The sequence below is a fragment of the Typha angustifolia genome, chromosome 3, assembly GCF_048772165.1.
Source record: "Typha angustifolia cultivar Huaian chromosome 3, ASM4877216v1, whole genome shotgun sequence".
Taxonomy (NCBI): Eukaryota; Viridiplantae; Streptophyta; class Magnoliopsida; order Poales; family Typhaceae; genus Typha; species Typha angustifolia.
Genome location: NC_133241.1, coordinates 884,116 through 911,694, shown reverse-complemented (window position 1 = coordinate 911,694; position 27,579 = coordinate 884,116). Strand labels below are relative to the sequence as shown.

General features: G+C 34.2%; 2 protein-coding genes across 2 annotated transcripts; both read left to right on the top strand.

Annotated features, from left to right (window-relative positions):
* Window positions 1-116: 116 nt before the first annotated feature.
* Window positions 117-7,298, top strand: LOC140758277 (squamosa promoter-binding-like protein 16). The gene is made up of 3 exons (XM_073094378.1): window positions 117-1,322; window positions 4,929-5,059; window positions 6,379-7,298. The coding sequence occupies exons 1-3, from the start codon at window positions 922-924 to the stop codon at window positions 7,032-7,034; spliced, it is 1,188 nt and encodes a 395-aa protein (XP_072950479.1). The 5' UTR covers window positions 117-921; the 3' UTR covers window positions 7,035-7,298.
* Window positions 7,299-14,350: 7,052 nt separating this feature from the next.
* LOC140778450 (agamous-like MADS-box protein AGL9 homolog) lies at window positions 14,351-25,911 on the top strand. Its single transcript, XM_073123170.1, has 8 exons — window positions 14,351-14,619; window positions 18,880-18,958; window positions 22,669-22,730; window positions 22,824-22,923; window positions 23,405-23,446; window positions 23,524-23,565; window positions 24,229-24,368; window positions 25,669-25,911. The coding sequence occupies exons 1-8, from the start codon at window positions 14,435-14,437 to the stop codon at window positions 25,745-25,747; spliced, it is 729 nt and encodes a 242-aa protein (XP_072979271.1). The 5' UTR covers window positions 14,351-14,434; the 3' UTR covers window positions 25,748-25,911.
* The last annotated feature ends 1,668 nt before the right edge of the window (window positions 25,912-27,579 follow it).

Genomic DNA, 27,579 nt, shown 5'->3' with positions numbered 1-27,579 from the left:
AAAGCTGAAGCATATCCCCCACAAGAGTGACTTACCCCTTCTACATCTTCCTCTCTCTCTCTCTCTCTCTCTCTCTCTCTCTCTCTCTCTCTCTCTCTCTCTTTTCTCCACCTTTGTACTCTTCCCCTCAAAAGTTTGACAGCAACAACACCCTGTCTCTCTCTATCTCTCTTGAATAGTTTGACAGCAGCTGCTGCTCTCTGCCCCTTTTCTTCCAACCCATCCTCCCCCTCTTCTCTCTTGGTTGGTTCTTTCCCAAATTCTGCATAGAAGAGTTACTGTATGCTATAGAGAGGAGCAGCAACACAAACTCAGCTCCCATTATAATATGCATTATCCAAAGCTACTGTTCTTATCCTTCCAATAATCTTAGGCTCAAACCTCTCTCTGCCTATAAAATCCATGACCCTATCTACCTTAACAGTGATCCATTCTCAAGAGACAAAGTTGAACATGGGATGTCATATCTAAGCCTGCTTATACCAATCCACTCCCCCCCCCCCCCCCCCCCCGCCCCCCCCTCGCCTTCGTCCCACTACATTTATAGTCTTCTCTAATGGAGTTCATGTCAGTCATTGAGTGATCAGAGAGCACCCATTTCAGTCCTCTGCGCTTCCCCTGCTGTGCTGCAGTTGCCTCTGTGCACTGTTGACAGTTGTTCTGCTCGCAGCCTTCTTTTTGGTCTCTTCTCCCCTTTTGTTTCTACGTCTTTGTGCTTTTGAATTTGTCAAGATCTGGTCTTTCCTCCTTTTCTTCCGCTTGTTGGGAGCTTCAGAGGAAGGATGGGCTTCTTTGATTGGTCTTTCTTCTCTCTTGTTTAAATCCTGGTGAAAAATTTCTTGTTGGAGTTGGTGGAAGAGGCAGAGTACCAACAAGGGGGTGTTGGTGTTGAAAGGAATCAAAGAGGGGGGTTGGTCTCTCATGGACTGGGATTCCAAATTGTCGTCGTGGGATTTGGTGGAATTGGACCAGAGCTCTGATGCCAATTTAGTCTCCATGATTGGGTCAAGTGGAAGCTTTGGAAGCCATTCTGTTGGCCAGGATTGCTCAGTTGATCTAAAACTCGGCGGGTTGGGGGATTTTGCACCGCCGGAGAAGTGGAAAGATCAACCGAGAACTCCGGCGGCGGCAGCCTCGTCGAAGAGGGCTCGGGCGCTGAGCAGTTCGACCCAGAATGCGGCGTGCTTGGTTGATGGGTGCAAGTCCGATCTTAGTAACTGCAGGGACTACCACAGGCGCCATAAGGTGTGTGAGGTCCACTCCAAGACTCCTATTGTAATGGTGGGAGGTCAGGAGCAAAGATTTTGCCAGCAGTGCAGCAGGTAATGCGGCACAGGTGCTCGACAAAATGGCCGGTGAAACTGCTAGTTCTTTATTCATTCCTTCAATCATATACTTGTTTGATTTTCTATTCTGCATGCAGCCATCATCCTACTTTGACGTTTTAGTAGCATTTTGCAATAACTTGGTGGTGAAACTGCTACTTCTTTATCCTTTTTTTAATGATCACTTATAATTGCGATCGAGTAATTGTGCTTATTTACTTAAATCCTGTGAGGTATTTGTGATGGATTGGACCACTAGTTTGGAATCCTGCAAGCAAGTTTTGTTCTATATGTGCTTCAAGTATGTTAGTTTTCATATTCCTAGCTAATGTTGAAAAGAACATGTGGGGTTGCTACTCCAGAAGAGCTGCAAACTTGTACTGTTTGCTTATGTTCGTTTTACTGATGGTTTTCAATTCTTTTCTCTCTGGGGTGAATACTTACTTTATGTTATTCTTAGCTTCTTCTTGGTCCTTTAGAGACAAAAGGAAAAGGATATATGCTTGTCAGTCACAATGTTCTTTTTTTATTCTATCAAAAATCGAGGAAATCATTGTTATGGGACAAATGGTACTCGTTTAGTCCTTTTTCACTAGTAATCTCAAAACTTTTTCACCTCATCTTCTTGCATTAGCACTGGAAAGTTTTATTTCCATTGTTTTGCGCGGTCTTACCTATTTTGTTCCTGACGAATTCACTGCTCTACGTATCATTGTAGATATTTGACAATTGTCCTTTCTTGTTACTTTATCCTTATTTTGCTAATGTTTATTTTCGGTCTTTAAGTGAGAATCTTTTTTACGTGAAATGATATTTACATAGCAAAACTTATTATGTAAGAGCAATCTTTATGAAAATTACAAAATTATCCTCATATGATTTAGTGGAGTGGAGTCTAACAGATAGGAGTTATGGGTATATTAGTTATCTTAGTTATGTTTGCTCTAGCAATAGTAATCCTTACTCTGTAAATATCAGTTCCACTATTTTACCCTATTTCCCTAATTCTAGGATACATGAAATCACACGATTTCTACCAGTTGATTTCTGGCATGTACTTGTTTGCATGTGGCTAATTTGTTACTTCTGGATGATGATGCATATCCTTTTCTTTTATCTGCAAAAACGATTCAAGTAAATCTATTGACTACTGTCCAAATGCTGCTTCCTTGCAGAAGATAATTTTGCTTTTGTAAATAGAGTCCAAGCAGTTGTTTATTTGTTATAACCTTTCCTTTAGGAAGAAATTCTTGGTTGTGACCATTTTGCAGTCTATATAATTTGATTCCTTACCAAGTTAATTTACGCAGGATAGTCTTATTATATCTTGCATTCATCTTCTTTAATATGCTTATAATCTTTTTTCCTTGTGCATTTGGTGTAGTGTTGGGAGGTACAGGGTTTAGTTGTTGCCAATGTAACTACATTCTTTCTGATAATTTTGTGCCGATGATATTTATGTAGTGTCGAAATGCTTGTTAATGTATGGTAATATGAGGCGTGTCTGCATGTAAAAGAAACAAGAGTGTTGATGAAAATACAATATTTGGAGGGATACAAAGATATATGGTATTTGGAGGGTATACACACAAAAAACTGTTTTCTTCAATGAATTCATGTGATTGACTCCTTGTGTAAATAGATTTTTTTTTCCTTTGATATTTTTACAACTCCTGTTGATCTATTTCATTAGATTTGAGGGTTCCTTTTCCTTCTTTTGTCTTAGGCCCCTTACTGACCTTTTAGGCATTCTGTCTAGACCTTGCAGACGCTATAGTTTGCATTGCCTAGGATCTTTAATGACTTTGCAATGATTATTGTCTTAATGGGTTTCACTGAGTAGTGTTACCAAAAGTATCTGTCCTTCTAGGGGCACGTCAATGTACATGTCTCAAGTTTCTGAATCAAGATCGATATGAGTATATCATAATCTAATCTGGCCCATCTGCTATTCATACTTATTGTTACTCATCCATTTTTAGGTTAATTCCTATTTTCCGCTTCTATGATCTGTAATTTATAGTAACTTAAAGAAGGTTATCCTTCTAATTATAATAACAATTTAGACTCCGTCTCATCATATAACTGCAGTATACAATTGGATCAGTTTAGCTGGGAAATTTAGAATTTCTCTATTGTTATTATTTATATTCTTGCAATCCCCGCTGAAGCAAGTTTAGCATGAGATATTTTATGCCTTCACTTAATTTCTCGAGGTTGGTGACAACAACCAGGTTTGCCTGTGCACAAAAACCTGTAACCCATACTGATTTTGTTCTGCATGTAACGGTTGACCAACAAAATATATGAGTATAATTGTACCCTTTTAGACCTACCATTGCTAGCCCATGCATGGGGATACCTTTCCACTATGAAAGTAGTAACTTACATGTTGGTCAACTTGTAATAATCGTACTACTTAGCTTGATGGGGGCCATCTTGGTTCTTTACTTTCACCTAATCATGATGTACTATCATGGTGCTAAAACTACAAATCTCTTATCAGACATATGTCTTGCTCTTGTTCATAACAACACTGTCTGAATGTTCGATATCTATGATATATAAACAAAAATAGAATTGTGTTCGAGGGTTGCTGTACTGGGATGAGTCAGTCAAGTATTTCTCTCTTTGTTGCGCTACTCCACATGCTTTTTTAAGTTTAGAATCACATTCATCATCGTCAAGCTTTCTTCTGTAAATTTGTGGTTGTATGTAGAATGGACATACAAGTTTAAATAGGTTCCATGGAAGATCTAACTAGCAATTTACTATCTGCCGTCTACCTAGTGTAGATCTCTAAGAGTTGGTGAAATCTGCTTGGCCAAGGGATTGACCTGCTCAGGAATTAATTCCTTTAGTTAACTGTTAGAGAAGCTAACCTAACTTACTTACTGGCTGTAGCTTATTGTCATGTTGATCATGGATGACCTGAAATTTTCTGAACATGAAAAAGTCTCAATAAGGGCAGAACTAAGTTTTGAATAGGAGGTAGTGCTATCTGACACAATCCAGAGAATCAAATAGAATGCAACACAGCTTTAGTTTGTTACAATTTCTTTCACGAGTTAGTTATCGAATTGATGTGGACAATTGTGCTGATTCCTTGCTGAGTAAACTTTGGGCAACAGGGTTGCCTGCCATGAATAAATTGGGTCAATTTATAGGTTTGGAGGCATACCTAAATTCCTTAAATGGTTGTTGTTGAGTTCATGCCTCAGGACTATGAATTTCTTCTGAACATGAAAGAGTTTAGACAATCTTGGGAGATGTGCTCAAACAGATTGCAACAGAGATGAAACTGTATAATAATTACTCACTAGTTGATATTTGTCCATCCTAGACCAGCGACATGATTTATGATGCCTCTTACTGGATCTCGGAGTAATTTCTTGCCATCACACACCACCAAAATAATGTCCTGTCCTTCTTTTGTTAAGCTGATGCAGAAAGCTCAGATTTTGGAAGAGTACTTGAGAAGCCATTTGTATCTACATTGTAGTTTCAGAGTAGTTCTTCTGTAATGTATGCTTTGCCCCTTCACCTGACTCATACATGAAATGCCTTTGCTGGTCTATAACATAATATTTTTTTGTTCCTTAGGTTCCATTTACTGGCTGAATTTGATGAGGTGAAACGAAGCTGTAGGAAACGTCTTGATGGACACAACAGACGACGAAGAAAGCCTCAGCCAGAAACCATCAATCCTAGGAGCTTGTTTCAAAATCACCAAGGTTTGGACTCAATCAGAACTTTTGTTTATATATTCAGCAACCTTGATTGGTATTATATCTCAAGGGTACCAATATCCATTGTGATACTACATCTAGATCAGGGTTCCATATTACATATAAAAGGCTATGTGTTTTTGTGTAGGGAGAATGAATTCCTTGTGTCATTTATTGTGTCGGCACATAAATTTCCGTGTATCAACACTCATTTTGAAGATTATGTGATTGCTTAAGGGTAACGAATTCCTTATGTCAATTTATTGCTTCAGTACTCAAATTTCTAGGTATCAACATCCCTGTTGACACAGTATATTAACAAAGAATTCTACTTGGTAGAAACGTATATCGAGTCCTTGTGCACCTTACTTCTAATTCATGTACCTTCTTTTCTTCTCTCTTATTACCAAGCAATTTTTCAAGTTACAATTCATTGAGACATGTTGATTGATATTTGTCTTGTATGATTATTTGATTGATAATACATGCTTATTCATTTTCGTTTAGTTCATTAAATTTCGTCATATTACGGATCCTATGTGGTCCTTCTGCACTTGTGAAGTATATTAAGTAATAGATATGTAAGCTTTTTGTGGAAGTCAATGTCAATGTAGCACAAGTCACATTTGTTTATAGTGCTACTTAGTACTGGAATGTTACACAATTAGAAAACCACATATTCTAAGGTTGAGTATCCTCATGATGATGTTAGATAGATTAGTAGTGATGCAAAACGTGGCGGAAAAAGATGAAATAGGGAAATAAGAAAAGAAGGAATGGGGTTTCACACCTTCACTCTAAAAAAATAGTTTCACACCAAAATCCTCTAGAGAACAAATCACATAAACTTTCATTAAGTTCCAAAGGAAATATAACGGGTCTATATATAGATCTACAATGGAATTAAGCAAAAAACACTCTATATAGGAAATAAACAAAAGACACCCTAAATAAATAAAAATCAGAACCAGATCTCTATAGGAGGGATCATCAACTGTCGGCGCCTCCTGCGCTGGTACACACGCCATCGCGTCCTATCAGTGATGTCCGCATCAAGTAGTGTTAGTAGAAATGATAAAGAGTAATAAATGATACTGTAGCATGCATAGAGGATAAGTTACAAAATAATCGCTAAAGATAATTTGGAGATATTCAACGAAAACCACATAATGCACTAGTATGAATGAGGGATTCCATTCAAATGGGATGCCCTCCTTTAGTAGGGAGGGGAAGGCCAAAACTAACATGTGAGGAATAGTAAGAAAGGCCATGATAGTAATTTCTGCTACATTGTGGTTTGAAATCAGAATTCTTTGTTTATGCAGCCATCCAGTATTCAACCTATCCATCAATATTCCCAACTGCTACACCAGAGCATAACTGGGGAGGGATCCTCAAAACTGAGGAAGATGCGCTCTATGCTCATCACACACCTTTGCAATTCATTGACAGGCAGCAGCCCTTCGCCGGCTCCTTCTCCGGCAGCTTCAAAGAAGGGAGGCGGTTCCCTTTCTTGCACAACGATGGCAATGGCCTCAGCAGTAGAACTATGATGGAATCCTCCGTCTCCCAGCCACTTCTAAAACCCATCTGCTCAGCAGAAAGTAGCAACAGTAAAATTTTCCCTGACGGGCTAACCCAAGTGCTGGACTCTGATTGTGCTCTCTCTCTTCTGTCATCACCTACTCAAACTTCAGGCATCAATATTGGCCAGATGGTGCCTGCGGATAGGATTCCAATGGGTCAGCCTCTAGTTTCGAGCTTGCAATACAGTGCACTCACCCGATACTCAGCGTCTCAGGTATCCAATAGTGTATCATCCACAGGGTTCTCTTGTTCAGCGATGGTAAATGAGCAAATAGGTACTGTTTTAGTTTCTGATGCTGCTGATACCGATCTCCGCTGTGAGGATATGTTTCATGTTGGGGGTGTAGCTTCCTCGGATGGAACACCACAAGCTCTTCCCTTCACTTGGCAGTAATAAATCATTGGTAACTCAAATCTCTGGGGTCTTTCGGACTACCTAATGCTCCTGTAACCTGTAGCAAGTTGTTGTTTTAGTTATATAGATAATAATCTTACTCTGACTTAGGATCTTGGTGTAAGATACTGTTGTGAAGACCATTTGTTTCTTTAGCATTGCCTTTAGTTTGCAAGATTCTCTATAGTTTTGTTCGGTACTTTAATTCAGAGCTATGTCTATTGGTTGATGCAAAATGAACAAGTGCGAATCATCTCCAGAGGACATCTTCCTTTACTTCATTTTACATTCTATGACACTCAAAAGGTTACTATGGACTTAGGTTTTCTTTCTCTTGTTTTTGGGTTTCACTTGTTTTTTATCTCCAATTTGATGCTATTTTTTTCATAGAGAGAAGTGAAAATTTATTGAAATATCGATACTATTAAAATTCAAACTCCAAAATTCTTATATAATAAGAGCTCCTATAACCAATTGTAGGTTGACATCAATTTTAAGCTAATTATGAAGGTTATTATATCGATGACTTGTTTCTATCTTCATTATGGCTCTTATAATTTCCTTAAAAGTGATTGATTCTTCCTTTGGAAGTTACTAATTCCTTGGGAGTTCTCTGAGGGCAATCTTGCTCAATCTAAAAGTTCTTTGTACCTCCCACTGAGAGGCAGTTGAATGGCCAAACTATATGCAACTATGCACTTACCAAATTTTAGGTGCCTGTAATGTGAACATTATAATACTAAAATTTGCACTCAAAGCCAATCTTTGTCACATATCTTGTCATCTTTTTCATCTTCTCAATCTCCAAATAAACTGTGGAATATGGAAGGAAACCAGAGAGATTGATGTCTTAGAATCTTCAAGATTTCTTTGTGGGTGTGCTTTTGAAAACCTACCTGGATTACCAGCTCTTAGCACACAGAATGGGGAATTTGATACATGAGTTCATGGCAATAATGGGATCATCATCTCCAAAGCAGGAGAAAGTTCAGCAGAAGCAGTAGGGCAGCAGAGTTTAAAATGAGCATGCCATAGATGGGAGTACCACATATATGTGATAAAATGATAGAAACTTCCCTAAGGCTCTGTTTGGAATCAATTCTAGATGGAATTCATTTGATTTTATTTGAAGAGAATTCAACTGATTTTATTTAGAAATGAATTCATCACATACATTGAAATCTATCCAAATCTACCGAAATTAATTAAAATCTGATTACTTAATATTTTCAAATAGCTGATTGGATGAAACTAGATTCTACTGACTTAACAAGTACAAACAAGGGTGTAAAGGAATCCTAGATTTCAAATATTGGCATCAAGATGGGTAGGATGGTGAACATTATGTGCATAGAAGCAGCACGATCCAAACCAAATACAGTTAATAATATATATCTATGTACTGAGGCAACTGTAATAGAGTACCAACGGAGTCGGTCCCTTAAAACTCAGTTAGTTGGTTGAACTCGACCCGAAATGATGCATCTCTTCACATTGTAATTGTTAATTGATTTCAGACCCAAAATGGTGCATCAATTCGTAATTATTTGCATCCTTTCGTCGAGCCTATTTAATTCTATAAATAAAATGTCAGTCTGCATAATTTTACAAAAAATTTGTTTCACTCCTTCTAAGTCTGAGTCAAGTCTTAAATTTGAGTCTGCATTTGAGAGAGAGCACAGCACGGTTAATGTCGCATTTAAATAGTTGCTTCATTTCGAGTGCAAGGCAGTCGTTATATCCTGGGAGACTGACGTCCACTGTTCCAGAAGCAATCGGTGGAGGACGAATTGATCTTAAGGAGATAGTGTCCAACACTAGACTCGACTATTTATAATTTTATATTCTGTAATATGTAAGTTTATTTAATTAATTTATTTTTTATCGAATATTTTGTAACTCTTTGAAATTAGATTATTACCGCCAACGGCTATTCACCGATCATTTCCGACACCTATCAATCTAAACGGGGGAACATGAGCCAGTACTGCAGGGCGTTGAAATATTGGATTCCTTCGTTCCCCAGCAGTGCTAAGGAAAAAGATGATGACCATTTTAGTCTCTACATTTTTTTTTCTTCCTACTCCTAAAAAAGGGTTAAATAATCCCTAGAAGGCCTAACATTAATATGTGACACTCATATACCATTGTTAAAAGAAAACATCTATTGGATAACTAACAAAAAGGTATTTCAGAAGTTTTTCACTGTTAAAAAATAAAGAGATAAAATGATTATGGTGCAAAACATAATTGAGTAAAATAAATTAAAAAAAAATGCATTCAGTATTAAAGGGAGTGATTTATATATAATGTTAGGCACAAGTCACTCTGCTGTTTTGACACTTTAACTGCCATCTAATGGTCCCAAGAGATAAATATTGAAAAAAAAAATTAAATCACTGAATAACTCAGTATTTTATTTTAAACATAAAATATTAATCATGTGGTGTCTTATTCCTAATAAAGATAAGTATGAAGGGTGAGAAACTTATTCCTCAATTTATATTTATCTATTTATTCGAGACTTGTCCTGTTATAATCGAATAAACTAGAATAACATATTAGATTCAGTTTTGATGATATATATATTATGAATTAGATCTGGACGTAAGAAAATTATGAAAATTTAGATAGTAGTAGCCTCGTGACTTAAAGTTCTAATAGCTCTAGTTTCACATAAATCAGAGGTCGGGATGAAAAGTTATAAATAAAAAAATAGAGTAAGATCGAAGGAGGACAGAATAGTTATTATCTGACGTTGCGGCGGTAGTCGGAGGGTGGGGTTTGGCCAAGGGTGGTAGTAGATGGCCGGAGAGAGGAGGTGGCTATGGTTTGGAAGGTCGGGATATTTCTATGGCTATAATATACTCCTAAAAATATAAAACGATAGATAAAGACGAAAATAATAACTTGGCTAAACTCATATTTCTTCAATGATAATTATCAACACATGTCCACTCCTATTTATAAGAGTAAAATTCCTAACAGATTGGATACACATACGGATTATCCGATTTATTTAAAATTTAAAATAATAAAATAAAGTTAAGTAACTAACTTGACTCAACTCAACTTGACTTAACTCATGTGGTCGGATTATAACAATATATAAATATAAACCAAAATTTCTCGCTGTCCAATTTTTTCACATATATTTTTTTTTTATCTACACGTATTTCTTACATGAGATTAGCTTTAATATTTTTCTACCGAACTGCGTGTAAAAAATAGATCACCAAACATTATTTAATAACAAATAGAGAAGGTCATAAACTCAACTTTGGTGGGATTACTTTTTGTCAGGTCACCAAACATTATTTAATATTATGATTATTATGGTACATGTCAGATTCTAGAGAGATCCAGAAGTGACATCCTTAAATACGGGTGCTGAAAAAACCACTGATGACTTTCGTAGCTCCATGGGTTCACTGTGAGTTATGTCTAGCCTTTCAAAGAAACCAGCAAAGTGACACTTAAAAAGTAGGGTTGTCCAAAGATGCTTGCTGGCTTGGCAGGCTCCTTGAGTTCAACTCAGGCTCTAAATGAATGGCTTAGTTGAGTCCAGCTCTAGTGAGTTGAGTATTAGCATGAGCTGTTTTTGCACTTGTTTCCAATTAGAGAGTTTGACAACCAGGTAAGATTGTTTTCTTTTAGCTAGGTTATAAAATGCCACTATATCTTTATCGGCATTTTCGCTGATTGTCGATCAAAATCTTTTAATGGCAGTCGAAAATGTCGCTGAAAATGATGGTATAAATGCAACTGTTTATAGCTTTTGGCAGCATATATTATATACTGCTGAATATGATAAAAATATCGGTGTTGCTCAATACCGACACGACTTTAAGCGATAATTTATAAAATATCGCTGTTGATCTATAGTGACATTTTGATAATTTTTTATAATATTTTTTGATTGCTAGTATAACCTAAATTTTTGTAGTGTGAGTTTGATTCCAAACTTACTTTATTCTTTTACTATTTTCTTTTTCCATGGTGAATTTATAAATCTTTAGTTGAGCTAATTTTAAGTTAGCTTAATATTTAAGCAAGTTGAGCTAAGCTTGTATTATTGAACTCGTCTCGAGTTTGAGCTCCTGCTCAAAGGCACCACCTTTAATTTTGAGTGCCTTCTCTAATGATATAGTATCAACAGTAATTTTTTTGTTAACCTATTTGCTTGATAAGAAAAATAAAATAAAATAATAATCTATTTCAGAATGAAAAAAATAATTCTAATTTTAGTTTGATGCTTGATTGTAAATGGAGGAATAAAGCTGAAATACCAGGTAAGATGGATTGATTGGGAGCTTTTATAATTTAATTACAATTAATTCTTTAATCAGAATAATTGGATTTTTAAAAATTGGATGCACATATTTTATTATAATAGAGTGCATACAATGTATATATCTTATGCACATTAAAGCCCATCATTATTAATAAATATAATTAAGTTGGAAAATTCTTATTTGATTAGGATAGTTAGGAGTCATAGATTCAATTCCCCCTCCATAGATAATCGAGTCAATACTTAATAAAAATATAGTTTATATATTAAAAAATAAAAGACTAGCCTTTTCCAAACCTATGAGCTTGTGATCTATAAAAGAAAATACTAATGGGTCCATAATCTCTACTATATACCACCATCACCTATGTGATGTGGCATGCAATTAAACTCACTGATCTGGTTGCACGTACCAAAGCTAAAAAGGTGATGTTGATGGCATTGTTCATGGTACCAGCAGTCTCAATCGTACTGGTCGACCTACAAAATAATTCAATTTGTTATGGGATTTTTTTCCCCAACATTGTTGAGTTCTTGGACTCACTCTAACTACTCGGTTTTTAATTAACATAAAACCCTCCATATATATGTTCACAATCTTAAAATAATAGTAATAATAGCTAGTTTTTATACTCGTTACAGATTCCAACATAATATTAGTTAAGAAAGATATATTATTACATGCATTTAACTTTTGGGTTCACACATTCTTTTTTCGACTAAGATTTTGTTCCTTTATATATGAGTGGACCTTGAATATAAGAAATATAACTTAAAACTAAATAATTTAAATTTGATTGTTTAACTTTATAGAAAATAAATTTTATTTAATTAGCTAAATTCAACTCTGTGTAGTTTTAGAAAAATATTCGCAGAATATTCTACAGATATTCAAATAATATCAAACCAGTTGGATAAGTTCGTCAACCTCCATCTACAACTTTGATATTCATGCCTTCTCCATATTCGAAATCTATCTACGAAGAAACGAAAGTTTAATCCAAGAAAATAAGGAAAAACTGGATTAGTTGATTTGTTAGGGATTGTTAGGGTTGTTTGAATTATTTTTATGTTAATTAAGGAGTTCTTAATGTGAGCCTATATATATACAGAGGAAATCCTAGCTGGGATATCATTTTATTATTAGAATTGGCTTTCACCTTATTTCCTTCTTTCTTTGTCTCTAACTATTTACACCTTCTCCCACCTCTTTTCTTCTACCGTCTAAGTCTTTGGTCGGCTTCTTCCAGCCTCTAACCAGCCTCTTCCACAACAATTTTTCTCCATTTACACCAAGATCTAACCCTAGTATTTATCTACCCATTGGAGGGCTATCAAGCTAGGATTTAAGTTTCCGAACCGTTGCGGATCGGATTAGGCCGGTTCGTAACACTCTATCTATTATTAAATTTTAGTTTAAATCGATCATAAACTAACAGAGATATCATCAAGTTAACAATAAAAAAGATATCAGAATAAAAAACTTAATAAATTATTAAGATATATGAAAATTAAAAAGATATATACGTAAATACAAAAAATTGAGGGTCTATATGAAAAGGAACTTATTAAATAGTGCTAACTTATACTTTTAATATTTCTATTAAACCCTTAAATATACATATCAATATATACTTTTTGCTTATATAAGGATGCATAACTAGTTGCCCCTCCTACTCTCTATTTTATTGTCCTCTTTTTTCTTTGTCAAGGTTTAAAGTGAACTTTTTGACTCTTTGTCAAATATATGTGGATATGGGTTCCTAAGAATAGCTCATCAGAAGTAAAAGCTCTACACTGTGCATTCTATTTCTCTCACAAGGCCAATGTCTTTCCTCGTTATTCCTTCTCAGATAATTAAGATGAAAAAAGAAGCCAAAGTAGCAGCAGCAGCATCTCATGACATGAAAATAGCTTTGCCATTAAGCGACATGTAACTATAAGTTTTAAATATTCCACGTCAAATTACATGCTTTCCAGATAGCTAGTCCTACAAGACCTTGTGCAAAGTCTCTATCTTTTACTACTCTATTTTTAAGGTAAATCCACCTTTATCAATTCATAAGATATAAGGTTAATTACACCCAGATTTATAAATTATAAACAAAAGGTGTTTTAGTCAAAACAACTACCTTCCTAACTAGTTTTTATGTAATAAACAATACGGTATTTTATAAATCACACTTAATATTTTATCTATTTTATGATTCACATCCTGTTTTTGACGATTTTGTAATTTGACTTCTCATTTTTTTTCTATAATTCTTATTTAACATCCTAATACTATTTTGACTAACCGATATTAACCAAATTACTAAAATATATTTATAAACTATTTCACATATTATAACGGAATATTCTTTTGTCAGTATTGTTTAAATTAACGGAGGGCATTAAATGAGAATTAAAAAAAACTAGGGGTTGGATTACAAAAACCTTAAATATAGGTGTGAATCTTAAAATACATAAAACATAGGGTGTGATTTGTAAAAATTAAGCTAAAATATAGGTGGTGCTATTTAAAAAAGCCCTTTTTAAATTCTTTCTTCTAATTAATTTTGATGTGTTATTCTACTTAGGTGGCCCCTGCTCCGACCAATCAGAACTCTCGAGTTCCTCCAAGGATTACGTCTCACACTAGCGGGCATCATTTCTTTTCCACCCAATTATCGACACGTGTCACCTCTCCGGGACCATCCCTTCAATGCAATGCCCCCGTCACATCTGAATCTTAACAAAATATCTAATCCCCGCATACGAGACCTTACGCTAACCCATCATCCACCGTCCAAAGTTGACTTCGAGAAGATCACATCCACTGCTCGCTCTGTCCTCCGCATACGAACACTCGCACGGTGCTACGACGTAGTGGAACGCCTCAATTATAACAAGAAAAAGATGCGCCAAAAACTTGGAGATAAAATTAAATAAAAAGAAGAGAAATGGCGCTACTTAGGGCTTTGCTCCTTTGAGCTCTCGCTCTCACTGTTCTATAAATAGCAAAGGGGTTTCTTCTCCACTATTATCTTCTCATTTCTTATAGCTTCTTCGTTCTTCTTTCTTCTCTCTTCTTCCTTTAGATAGGGTTTCGGGAGAGGAGAGATCGATGGGGAGGGGGAGGGTGGAGTTGAAGCGGATCGAGAACAAGATAAACCGCCAGGTGACCTTCGCGAAGCGTAGGAATGGACTCCTCAAGAAGGCGTACGAGCTCTCCGTGCTCTGCGATGCTGAGGTCGGCCTCATTGTCTTCTCCAATCGGGGGAAGCTCTACGAGTTCTGCAGCAGCCCGAGGTGATCTCGTGATCTATTCTTCCGATCTCTCCTTCGGATGATGCAGTTCTGGTTTTAGATCAGTGTGAGGAGTTGGTGTGTTCGTGATATCGATCTTTCGTTTCCTCTTCTTCGCTTGATCTCTTTACGTCTTTGATCTCTTACTTAGATGGCCTGTTTTTCGATCTTGATCGGTTTACGGGTTTAGATCTTTGTGAGGAATTGCTGCTTCGTGATAAACTCTGATCGGTTTCCCCTTTTAGATCTTTGTATGGAGATGAAGCTTTGATGCTGTGATTACTAGCTCTTCTTTGGTATTTCCTTTGGTCGATTTCGTGGTTACCTTTGACGATGTTATCTTTTCTGGATTGAGTTCTTTGTGTGGAGTGGAAGAACTGTTGCTCCTCCTCCTCCTCCTCCTCCTCCCCTTTGGTTCTTCCTTTGATCTTTTCCCGTTTGGGATCTTCGAACTTGTGCTTGTTGCTCATGTTCTAGGTTTCCGTTTTCTGTAGAAATAACGACATATAGCCACTATTAAGAAGTCAGCATATACTGAGAGGTAGAAGATTTCGTCTGGAGTTGGGAGGAACAGATACGTAGTTGTTGTTTATACCTTAGATCTGTAGAGCTCTTTACGTAATAGACTTGAGAAGCACTTCCCGCAGTCTATAGTTCCTTTTTCTTTAGTAGCTCTGACTAGACATCTAGTTTATAGTTTAGGGTTAGCTTGCATACATCTCTTCTTCTTATTATCGATCATAATTATTATTACTTTTGCCTCAGATCATGTCACAGTAATCTATTGAAAATAAACATTAAAGGATCCGGTCTTTTCTAGGTACGACAGCATGAATATTTGCATCGGGAAGTTAAGGAACCGTCATTCTTGTCATCCTACCTCAACTTTAATTAGCTCTTCCAAGAATCGAACTTCCGGTTTGCTGGTCTTTAGGCCTTCTGACTCTTCTTTCCATATTAGTTATGTGGACGCTATGCTGCAGGTAGAAGGCTAAAAGCTTGAGTTAGCTTCTAGGAATTCTTCACGTTCTTTATTTGTGATTTGACCATTGCTTCATTTTTACATTTGGAAACATTCATAATAACGTGTTTACTTCTTTTTTTATATAAGAAACGATTATCTTGCCTGAATTTATGATAGTACTTCTTATTACTTTTTTTTTTTGGGTGGTGATTCCAGTTCTTATTATATTGTCTCTAAAAGATGCAAAATCTTTTTAGCATATTCAACCAACATAGCATTCTTTCCAAATTTTCAATGATGTTGAGAAGAAAAAATTATCTGGTTTTGATAAATTATACACAAGAGTTTCTCAAATTGAAAACAAAACCATGTCCAAAGCATTATGGAAACAAAAATTTCATTTATTTTCTCCTCTATCTCTCTGGAAAATCTTTTAGCAATTGTCAACTATGTTTCACGAGGGAGTTTTATATAGTTGCCACCAGTATGTTTCAAAATATCATAATTACCACTACATTGATCAAAATGATAAAAACACCCACCCAAATCATTCTGCTCTTTCAAAAATATTATTTCATTAGTTAAATCTAACTATGATTAAAATCAAACTTACATTAAAAAAACCATTTTACCTTTTCTTAAATTGTTTAAAATGATTTAAGAGCTATCAAATATTTTACCCAATATCATAGTACAATGAAAAATACCTTCTTTTATGGGATACACAAACCATTGTTAAATATTTTACATTTTAAATTTCAAGAAAGAATGATCTTCTAGTCATTTACATGTGTTTGATTTTAATCTAGGAATATTTCATTAAAAACTACTTGTAACAACAATTATGAAAGAATCAAAATATTTTAGTGGCAATTATGATATTTTAGGCTGCATATATTTTGAGTTTAAGGGAAAAGTTAGAATAGCTATGCCAGTTTTTTACTCGAAAAATTGTACCTCTATTTTAGAGTATGCTATTTTAATATTACTTATAATCTAGAACAATAGTATAATAATTATCTTCGATGTGACATAAGGTTGAGATACATCGCAAAATGAGAAGTGAAAATTAATTCAAATGTCCTTGATTAGGATTTTAATTCTAAATTTAAGTGTTATCATTTATTGTAGGAATGAAATATATACTTGTTAGTATACATTGAGATTTGTGATATGTATGAGAGGAAGAGATAGAGAATCTGAGTAGAATAATTGAGTGGGAACTTTTGATTTGTGGAATGATATAACCAGATAGATAAATGGTAAGAGAAAAGGGAGAGGATTTTTAAAATAATTTTAATCAAATCAAAGGTAAAATTATAGTTGAGCTTATATATGTCATAATTTGAATAGTGTTTATAATCTAGAGTATGAATAATTCAATATACATTTTCTAATTTAGAATGATGTTTCCTAATCTAGGACAGAGAAAAACATAATTCTGCAGCAAATGGAGGCCTACAGAATGTAATGACAATTATAATAATTAAAAAGTTTTCTGTGGTAATTCTATGGAAAACCCCATCTCAAAATAGAGTGCTCTAAAGTCAAAAGTTCTAGTGTACCATATTTGTCATGCTTCTTCAAATAGACTCGCTTAATTTTCCCATGTTCAAATGATTTATTTATTTATCACATAATTGTTGCTTTTGCGGAATAGCAATTTTACCTATATCGCAAATGGTATTTTCTCTGTAAAGTTTCTAATACTGATATAAAAGCTTAGCAAGTATTCATAAAAGTTGAGTTTTAGAGTACCATATTTTTTAATAATGCTAAACTTAAGCGACACTTTTCATATCGTAAATGTACCATCAGTAATAGTAATATCATCTGATGCTCCGCATTGATTAGTCAATAACTAAATTGTCTCTAAGGTAGATGAATAAAACTCAATTCTGACATCATTTTTTTTCCTTTATAACCTTAGAGAGGAATGAATGTATTAATAATGTATCAAACAGTATAATCACTTACTTGCATGAAAAATGTAGGACTAACATTTACGCGCAGCAATATAAGTTGCTCTCTCTAACATGCTGTAATTCTACAGTTATAAGCTCTTTTCAACTAATTATGGGAGTAGTATAATAGGAACCTTGTTTGTAGTCTGTGTCGTTTGATAGGTGATTGGTTTGCAAAGATTAAATTCCATCTAATATTCTGTGTTTTGCCTTTTTGATTTACCCATAAATTCATTACATATTATTTCCGACTTCACCACTACTTTTTTAATATTCGTGCTTAACTACTTATTAGATATTTGAAGTGGTCACTCATGATTGCTTACATGTAGATGTGCTTGTACGATGATGGCAGTCAACATGTCCCCAAAACTATGACCGGATATTCAAATTGTTAATATTTGTTGGAATTAGATAATTTTGTATCAAAATGGGAAGATCGGCATAAGGTCTTTAACAAATGAGTTGGTCTATTTTGTACATCATACTAGTGCTTCAACTATCTGCATATTTTCTGATGTTACTCCCATTCTTCTGAAAGTTGTATTGCTTCATATTATTGCCGGTGATACTTTCCGTCTTTTTAATACTTGAAAGTTACATGCTGTCTGTAGAGCTGTTAGTGGCTGTATTTTTACCTATTCTATGATGGTTAATAATGAATATCTGTTAGGTTTTATTAGTTTGATTTAGGACGGAGATGCCTGTTCATGACTTTTTCACTATTTACTAGTGGGTGTAATCAACCCGAGATCAAGCTTGAATTGAAGTTTTGAGCCTATAATTAGGATCAAGCTTGAATTCAAACAATTTCCATTATAGCCAATTTTGAGCCTAATCAAGAAGAGATTTCAAGCCTGAATTAATTCAATCTTAAATGAAGCCCGATCAAGCTTGATTTATGCTCAATTAAGCTTGAATCATGTCTGAAATAGGTCCTGATTCAACTACAAAAGCATAGACATTACAAAACATAAACTAATATAATCATCTTTACAATTACAAAATATAGAAATCAGTTAATTTATTTTTATCATCCTCTCGCCAAAACCCTTTTAGATTACAGAATAGAGAAAAAGTCAAGCTCAGCTCGAAATTCATTTCGAGCTTAATTCCCTGATCAAGCTTGAATCGGCTTCATTTTCAGTCGAGCTTGATCGAGCCAAATAATTATTTTGACAGCCCTGCTATCCACCGGATGCCACAAGACCTTCCACAATTTATTCACCCAGTCTATGCTGTTACTCATAGTATGCATTTTTTTGGTGATAACTCCTATTTATCTTTTGTAAAAAGTACAACATTCTAATGATATGTCTGTTTTCGAATTTATAGTATGTTGAAGACACTTGAGCGCTACCAAAAGTGCAATTATGGTGCACCAGAGATGAGTATAATATCAAGGGAGACTCAGGTAACTAGACCAATTAACTTTAAAATGTTTGCTGATTCTGACTGGTTGCTGTCTTTTTCTGTCAGCTTATGCTTGTTTGACAATCTCGCTTAGACCTTATTATTTTATATTGAACTTTGATGAACTAAGAACAAATTAGAAAACCTTCAAATGTGTCTTCATGTGTATATATTGTTTTCATTTCATTGCGCAATTAGATTTTTAAATTGCGAATATGCAGTTTTGCACGAGTCAAGTGCCATCTTGGCATCAACCTTAGGAAAACCATGAGTGGAACAGTTTTAAAATCTGATCCAATAAGAATAATAAAATTAAATAAATAAATTTACATAGTATAGATTATAATATTCTATATAAGTTGAGTTGTGTTTGACACTATCTCTTGAAAAACAATTCACCATTCACTGATTATATTTGAAACTATCTATGCCAACTTCTGAGGCTACAACCGTTGTTTTGTACATAAAAAGAAACTACTATATATACTAGTGCTTTGTTAAACCTGGATAATGCAACACTCTTTCTCAAATGACTCAAATAAATTTACTGAATGGATATATGCAGACTCGGATATCCTATTATATAAATGTATAGTCACAACAAATGAGTGTGTTAATTTGATTGAAAAAATCGTCTTCAAAAGGATGCATTTTTTCCCATCAATTGTTATGAACCATATCTGGGCCAATTTATTTGTAAGAGATCTTTTTGTTTTTTATGGGTGATTGTTCATAAGTTAGGATTTTTTTGGCTTTGATTTTAGATGATTTTGAGGTGAGAGTCAAAAGTTAAAATTGAAAGAGTGAAGGAAGATTGAAACTGAATAGATTTGTAATTATCCGGCATTGTGATGGTTGTCGAAGGAGGCGGTGGCTAGGATTTGGAGTTTGGAGAAGTTCTAAGGCTAAGATGTATTTCTATGGAAGTAAAGACGATTTAACGGTTACGATAAAATAGTAAATTCACAATAATAAAATAGCTAAAACCAATATTCATTCTACAAATAAAAATAATCCATGACCTCTCTTATTTATAGGAGTAAAGTCATAGCGGGCCGAATCCAATTCGCCCTATTAGGCTTACATCCACTTTATTTTAAAATTGAAAACAATATTCAAAATAACCAAACTAGGCTTAACTCAATTCGATCTGACTGACTCAACTCCCGCGGTTGAATCATAACAATCCATCACGCTTCTAGAACCTTGTTCTTAAGGTGAGTAGTAACAATCCATCCACTTACCTAGCTTACGTTGAGCTCGGACTTCATGCAAGTCTAGCTCAAATAGCTGACACAAGCCCACTAGGTCGTTCCACGGGTCATCCTCAAGCTTGTAACCCTAAGCAACACTCATGCGTCCCCAATAGGTTCATTCGAGGTGGCCAAGTTGGTTAACCAATTATGAAAATTTATATGCCTCAAAAGTTAGGATTTTAATGATTTTAATTTCACATAAATAGGAGGATGAGATGAAAAGATATAAATAAAATAGTGGATGGAGGTCAGAATTGGACATATTGGTAATTATTTGACGTTGTAGTGGTCATCAGAGTGTGGTGGATGGCTAAAGGTGGTGGTGGACAATCGTAAGGTAGTGGCGCGTGGAGGTGATGATGGCTAAGGTTTGATAGTAGAATTAGGGTTCTAAATTAGATCTACTACTAGAAAAATAAAGGGCTATGATTAACTTACTTTAACTCCTACAGCATCTTGCTCTTACTCCTATAGTAAATTCAAGACAAATAATTTCTCAATGCTTTGATGCTTGGCTGATTAAATAAAGAAGCCAAACCTCTTTATATATAGAGATCACATACAATAAATCTTACTAAGACTAGCTCTAAAGACTTATATGACTCGAACTAGAACTTATTTTAGAAAATTATATGACTTAATTAGACTTATCTTAGTGGCTTACATGACATAATTAGACTTGCCTTAAGGTTTACATGATATAACTAGACTTGTCCTTAAAGCTTACATGACATAACTATATTTGTCTTAAGAGCTTACATAACATAACTATACAAAAAATAGACAGATTCATCGAGCCTAATATCCCCATAATGAGATTCGATCTCACTCGGTTCGTATCATAGGTTGGGCGACGCACACATGTAAGTATTTGTAACAATTTCTTTACTCACAAAAATAGGTACCCCTTAGGGCCCAAGGCCCAACTACCCACAAAAGTGGAACTTGGTACTTTTATATCTTACCAACAGTTCACAAATAGCAAATACAAACTATACAGTATTAAACTAAATTCATTTTATTTTCTTATTACCATGATAGTTATTTTAAAACTAATTTTTATTAATTTCTCAGTGTTAATTTTAATAAAATAATATATAATATTAAAGCACTAGTTGAGCTCTTTCAATTTCACCATTGATCCATCTATAGTAATACGTGGCCCCCGTTTAAATTCTTATCCAAATCCTGAAATTTCCAACAATCAATACTTATTTAGTAGTTACCTAATCAACACATGATACTATTGTTGGAAGTTTATGCAGATTCTTGGAAGTTGTACTTGGTGCCTTGTGCCGGAGTTTATTTATGCGATAAGTTAGGCTATACTAGAAACCTGTATTCAAAGGATGGTGAAAAAAATACACCAAGGGAATATTGGAGATGTTAAATATAGAATTACGGTTCATCAATTCCCCACACCAAATTGTAGAACTATGGATCGTCACCTCCTTACAATGAGGTTTCCAGTATATTCCATATGCATACTAAGTAAAGAGTTTCTTCATACTGACGTAGAGGCGTGGATCATCACGTCCTTACAATAAGGTTTCCAATATATTCTGTATGGATACAAAATGTAAAGAGTTCTGTCAAAGTTCAAGCTGATTTTAGCTTTTTTTTAGTTCTGAGTATTCAAACCATCTTATTTCAAATAATTTGTTGTTTTGTGTGATTTCTGGTTTCAGATTTCTTTAATTATTCATAGCCAAACTATTTTAGCATTGTTTTTTAAATTCTTCATATTAAATCTATTTCGATTAAATTATAGTTCGTAGTTTGGGTGATTTCACATAGCAGATTTTTTAATTCTTAATATTCAAACTATCATTATCTTTCTTTAATTATACATATTCATACTGTACTGATTAAATAAATAATATGCAAAGCTGATTTAGGTTCGGGCAATAGAATGATATGAAAAGGCTGTCTTGGGTGAGATCAAATTGAGTAACTATTATGGGACAATATTGCCAACGCCAAAATTGTAAACGGTTAAAGAGAATAGAATATATGAAAGATAAAGTACAGAAGAAAAAGATGGGGAATATATTAAAAAGTCTGAAAGGAGGAAAAAGAATAAAGTAAAGCGAGCTAAAAGGAAGATAAAAAGGAGAAACATGCCATCTCAACAGATAGTTTTGCTGTATCTTAGGTCCTTGATAGGGCAGTCTTGTGGCTACATTCACCTTCCAATATTCTGTTCAATGTTTCATTATTCTGGATTTAGTTGTGATAAACTTGCAGAAAATGTTATGCATTTGTGCAAGCATAAATTATCTAGCAGAAACCAAGATAAGCAAGATCTACTCTCCACAAATTGTGGAGGACGTTACCTTTTATTGCATGAAGTTCTGAGAAAATTTGTATATGCGTCAATATTGTTCTAAGTGCCCTGATCATTACAATTTATTTTAAGAAAATTTCTTACCATCTCATGTTTTCTTTTGCACAGAGTAGTCAACAGGAATACTTAAAGCTTAAAGCTCGTGTTGAAGACTTACAACGTGCACAGAGGTGAAACACTAGAACTTTAATGGACATTAGAAATACTGAAGTATGCTTTGCTATTATTGTCTGTCTGATGTGTACGTACCGGTGCGACTGCAGAAATCTGACGGGTGAGGATTTGGGGCAACTCAACAGCAAAGAGCTTGAGCAACTTGAGAGGCAGTTGGATGCATCATTGAAACTAGTCAGATCAACAAGGGTACTTTTTATATTACCGAACAATATTAGGGTATATATTCCTGGTGCCATATCCTACTTCATTTTCTCCTATATGATGATTTGTAGATAATTCTTCTGGTGATAAAAGACCAAAAGTAGCATTCTTTAATCTGCTTTTAATGATTATAATGTGCTGTTTCTTAGACTCTCTCATTTTTCTTACAATATCTTTGGGCATAAAAAATGTCGTGTTTTGTTCCCACTGGGTATGGATGCTGCTACCTAAACGTCGATTCAGTAGAGATAGTATCCTGCCAGACACTTTACAAACTTACTCGCATTGTGTAAGGTGGCAGCATCTCAGAGGTTGCATCGATGCTGCCCACAGCCATTAAGTTTGATTTCGTAAAATGCCACTGGAGTGTTCCCGACCATATAGCATTTTCTTTTCTCAAGAATTGGGTTACGTCGTTTGGCCATGCAGTTTAAATTTTGAACATGAACTTCTATCTCTTTGACAGACCCAGTACATGCTTGATCAGCTTGCAGATCTGCAAAGGACGGTATAAAATCAATTCGAAGAGCTTTAAGCAATATATACTTACATTACTGCCTAATGAAAATAATTCCTTTTTGGCAGGAGCAAATGCTTTCTGAGGCCAATAAAAGCTTGAGCAGAAGGGTGAGTCTATCTGATGTTCAAAATGTTGAGAGAGCACCTTCAAGTTTTAGTTGGTTTTAACTTGAATTCTCATCAGCTCGACCTGCATCTTTGATTTGATTGGGGTGAGAAACCCCAATCCGATCTCATGATAGATTTAATAGCTTTACCTTCCTTCCCAGTCTCATCCTACCTGATTTTCATGAGCATCTACATGTGCATATAATGATCTTCGATATTCTTATGTTTGCCGGAATGCAAAAGTTTTATGTCCTACTCATTGTAAGTATGCATTTGCATGTAGTATGAGGTCAATATCAAATATTTAACCCAACTTAACTGAAGCTATTCTATTAAATATAGACGATCAATTATTTTGCAAATTTAGTGAATTGTGGTAATATTCCTAGACCCTCCTGCTTGTAAAAAGAGGATATTATATTATTGTTATGGTTATCTTTACCAGCCTGTCATAAAATATCCTCAACAGTTCCAACTAGAAACTACCGGATCTATTGCCAACTCGAGCCCTCGTTGTTTTGCACACTGTGACCCAGAAAATTTTCAATATTCGGATAATTAGCTTTAGCCTGGCATCTTTTTGAGCAAATAGTTTTGAGAGTTTTTCTTTGTTTTAAGCACTTTCTTATTTTGAAGTTCTTATTTTAACTGTGATTTATGTAGTTGGAAGAATACAGCCGAGCCGATCAGCAGCAACTCTGGGATCCCAGGGCCCACGCCGTCGAATATAGTCGGCAGGCGACTAATCCACAGGGCGATGTCTTCTTCCAACCGATAGAATGTGAACCGACTCTGCATATCGGGTACCTTCATCCTACACCTTCCTTATTAGATTTATACGTTGTCATCTAAGCATTATAATTAAAACCAGAGTCATACTACCATAGGCTGACCTTGGAGTTTTAGATTAGGTTTACTTGTCAAACTTAACCAACAATCAGAAAAGGAACTTATTTCTTGTTACTATTTAAAACTTATTTATAATTTTATTATCATTCACATCCTAACATATAATAATTATCCTTCAACCTCATCTTACTTTTAACGTCTCAAAGACATATGACATTAGTTTTCTTATAGTCAATTACTATATAGATGAATTAAATTAACTATATACAAAATGGCGTTAATAACATTCAGCTAATTTTTTGAAGTTCAGCTAGAAAAAGAAACCATATATTACTATCAGATGAGGGATACTTCAGGTATTTAATTTTTTTTTAAAAATTTAAAGTAACAAAATATCCTTAATGTCTTGTTAAATTAAAATTAATTTGGAGTGGCTTTTAAATAATAAAAATAAAATATAAGATTCAAATGATAATAATTTATATGATAAGAGTGTAAATGATAGTTATCTTTTACTACTAACTTTGTTTAATTTGAGAGTAAATCGAAAAATTCAATAACAGCATAGGGCTTAAATTGTGAAAGTCGAATTTGTTATCTAGGAAGAAATTCTCCCTTTTCCTCGGAGTCAGTTGATCCGCCAAAAAGATGTGTTGGCTGTTTTCCCCCACACATTGTTCTGAGAAAGTGAAACTATTGTACTTCTCTCAATATTCAGTAATGGGATTACCAGTTAGAGAACATACTCCCATCCTTTTCGTCTCTCATCAGGTTATCTTCAAAGGATTCTTTTGGTACAAATATCGTGAAAAGAAAAAGTTCGATAGTTTCGCAACGATTATGTTTTATTGAATTGTGACAAGGGTGTGGTAAATAAGCAGTTGATAGTTACGTACCTAAATAGGAACATAAATATCCAAGGGCATAGTTTTCCTATTAGGAAAAATTAATTCTGAAAAGTTTTAGACAAAAGGAATCTTGGGGAATAAGAATTACTTGGTCAACGTCTAAGAACCACATAGTATTCCATCACAAAATCCTTTCAAAGATGACCCCGGCTTTCCTGCCCACAAATTATTTAAGGTTTGAGATAATACTTGAAAAATTACTATATCCACACGTTTGCAAAATAAATATATATAACAATATTGAGGATAGACTAAATGCCACGACCAATAATTTTTATATAGAAGCAAGGTGTAGCTTCAATTCTTCTATATATATATGTAAATGCCTCCCTGGTCTTGTCTCTAGGTACCACCCCGATCAAATAACACTCGCAGCAACTCCAGGGACAAGTGTGAGTAACTTTATGCCAGGATGGCTTGCATGAGAAAAAGGTACTCTATCTGCGTGCTGTTGTCATTTTCTTCATGTTGATCGTAATAGTATGTATCCAGTTTGTATTACGTTTGCTGTTATCAGATGCATAAAGCTTGTCAACAACTTTTATGTAAGCGTACTGCATTTAAAATATTATCAGCAGTCTTTATCATATTTCTTAACGTGTTTTTTAGAATTTCTTAATTTACTAGCGGTAGGAGCTGAGATCGACCGGACAACCGACTTAAGTTTATTTATACTTATACCCTTCCAAATATTTATATCCCGTTGTAATCCAATTGAGCTTGATTGAGCCTTATTAGACTGAGCTCGAGCAATTAAAAAATAATTAAATTAATTTCCAAAATGTTTGATTTTGCTAAAAAATAAATATCTAAACATCAAATTTTATGTAATGTTTTGCTATAATAAAATGATCTACTTAAATGACACATTAAATTTGAGATAACCAAGAACAGTTTGAATAATATTAATCGATATTATTGGTTTTTAAATAAAAGATAATAATGCCATTTTGTTTAGGTATCTTATACTTAATCACATATAAACTAAACAATGGACTAAGATTAGAATACTAGATTAGTAATCCTATGATATGTCATCCTTTGGGATATGCCTAGAGATCATTTATTTAGTTTTCCCTCCTTAATTATCTCATCTTGAAAGCGCCCTTGGTTTAAGAGGGGATAAGATATCCCTAGGTTTATCCCAAGGGATTCATATCTCCTAGGATTATTATCCTATATTATAATTCTAATCTACTGTTTGGTTTATATAAGATTATATATGGGATAACTAAACAAAGTTATATTATTATCTCCATTAAAAAAATTAGTAACATTTATTACTATTTAAAATTATTATTTATTATCTCAAACTTAAATTATATAATTAAATATTATTACATTATATTATATTAATTATAAAAATTAAGCACAATTAATTCAAAATAATCAAAATTAAAACAAAAAATAATACAAATAATAGAATAAGTTATAATTATTTAATAATAAGATAATAGAACAAAAAATCTTTTTAATAGCACTAATTTAAATAAATATAATATATGCAATACTAATAATAAAAAAAATTGAGTAATTAAGATTGTTATTATTATTATTATTTTATTATTTCTTATATAAAAATAATATAGTAATAAAATTCTTATCCCTCTGCTCGATGGAATGATATATCCCCTCTTTTGAGTAATAAAAATAATATAGTAATAAAATTCTTTAATAACTCGTAATCACATTTATTAATTACCTACCAAACATAAAATTACGTGAGGTTCACTAATCTAATTCCATCTTTAAATCATTCAAACGAATGCACCTTTGGTGCTTAAGCTTAAAGTACATGTTAGGCAAGATAAATTAGAGTCAAACCATAGAGGGAATAATTATAATTTGCCTTATAAAATATTTATAACATTTTATTCATTAAACATAATAAAATGTATGTATAATAGGAGTATTTCTGGTATTTAATTTACATAAGTTGTAAAGTTTGTCCCTCGCTCAGCATATAATTTAATAGCAATGAACATATCATTTAATTGAACCCTGTTCACTGTCATAACTGATGCAAAGCACCAATCCTTCATCAGTAGGCCAAGCTTGACAGTTAGCTTGATTTAGTTTGGTCCAGATAACTATTTGTCTATTCGATCATTCAGTATGTGTGCGCATATCTGTGCATTCATAAAACATATGCTACGTGCTCGACACGAACTATGATATGATATTCGCTACCGCTACTTAATAGTTAATACAACCGAAGCTTTAGCTCTCCCGTACGTCTCCGCTCTCCACTGGGCTA

Bases quoted from the DNA above. Each gene is read 5' to 3' on its own strand.
- LOC140758277 (XM_073094378.1), top strand. From the start codon at position 922: ATGGACTGGGATTCCAAATTGTCGTCGTGGGATTTGGTGGAATTGGAC. The intron at 1,323-4,928 runs GTAATGCGGCAC...TTTGTTCCTTAG, and splicing joins TTTTGCCAGCAGTGCAGCAG to GTTCCATTTACTGGCTGAAT. The intron at 5,060-6,378 runs GTTTGGACTCAA...TTGTTTATGCAG, and splicing joins CTTGTTTCAAAATCACCAAG to CCATCCAGTATTCAACCTAT.
- LOC140778450 (XM_073123170.1), top strand. From the start codon at position 14,435: ATGGGGAGGGGGAGGGTGGAGTTGAAGCGGATCGAGAACAAGATAAAC. The intron at 14,620-18,879 runs GTGATCTCGTGA...TCGAATTTATAG, and splicing joins GAGTTCTGCAGCAGCCCGAG to TATGTTGAAGACACTTGAGC. The intron at 23,566-24,228 runs GTGAGTCTATCT...TGATTTATGTAG, and splicing joins ATAAAAGCTTGAGCAGAAGG to TTGGAAGAATACAGCCGAGC.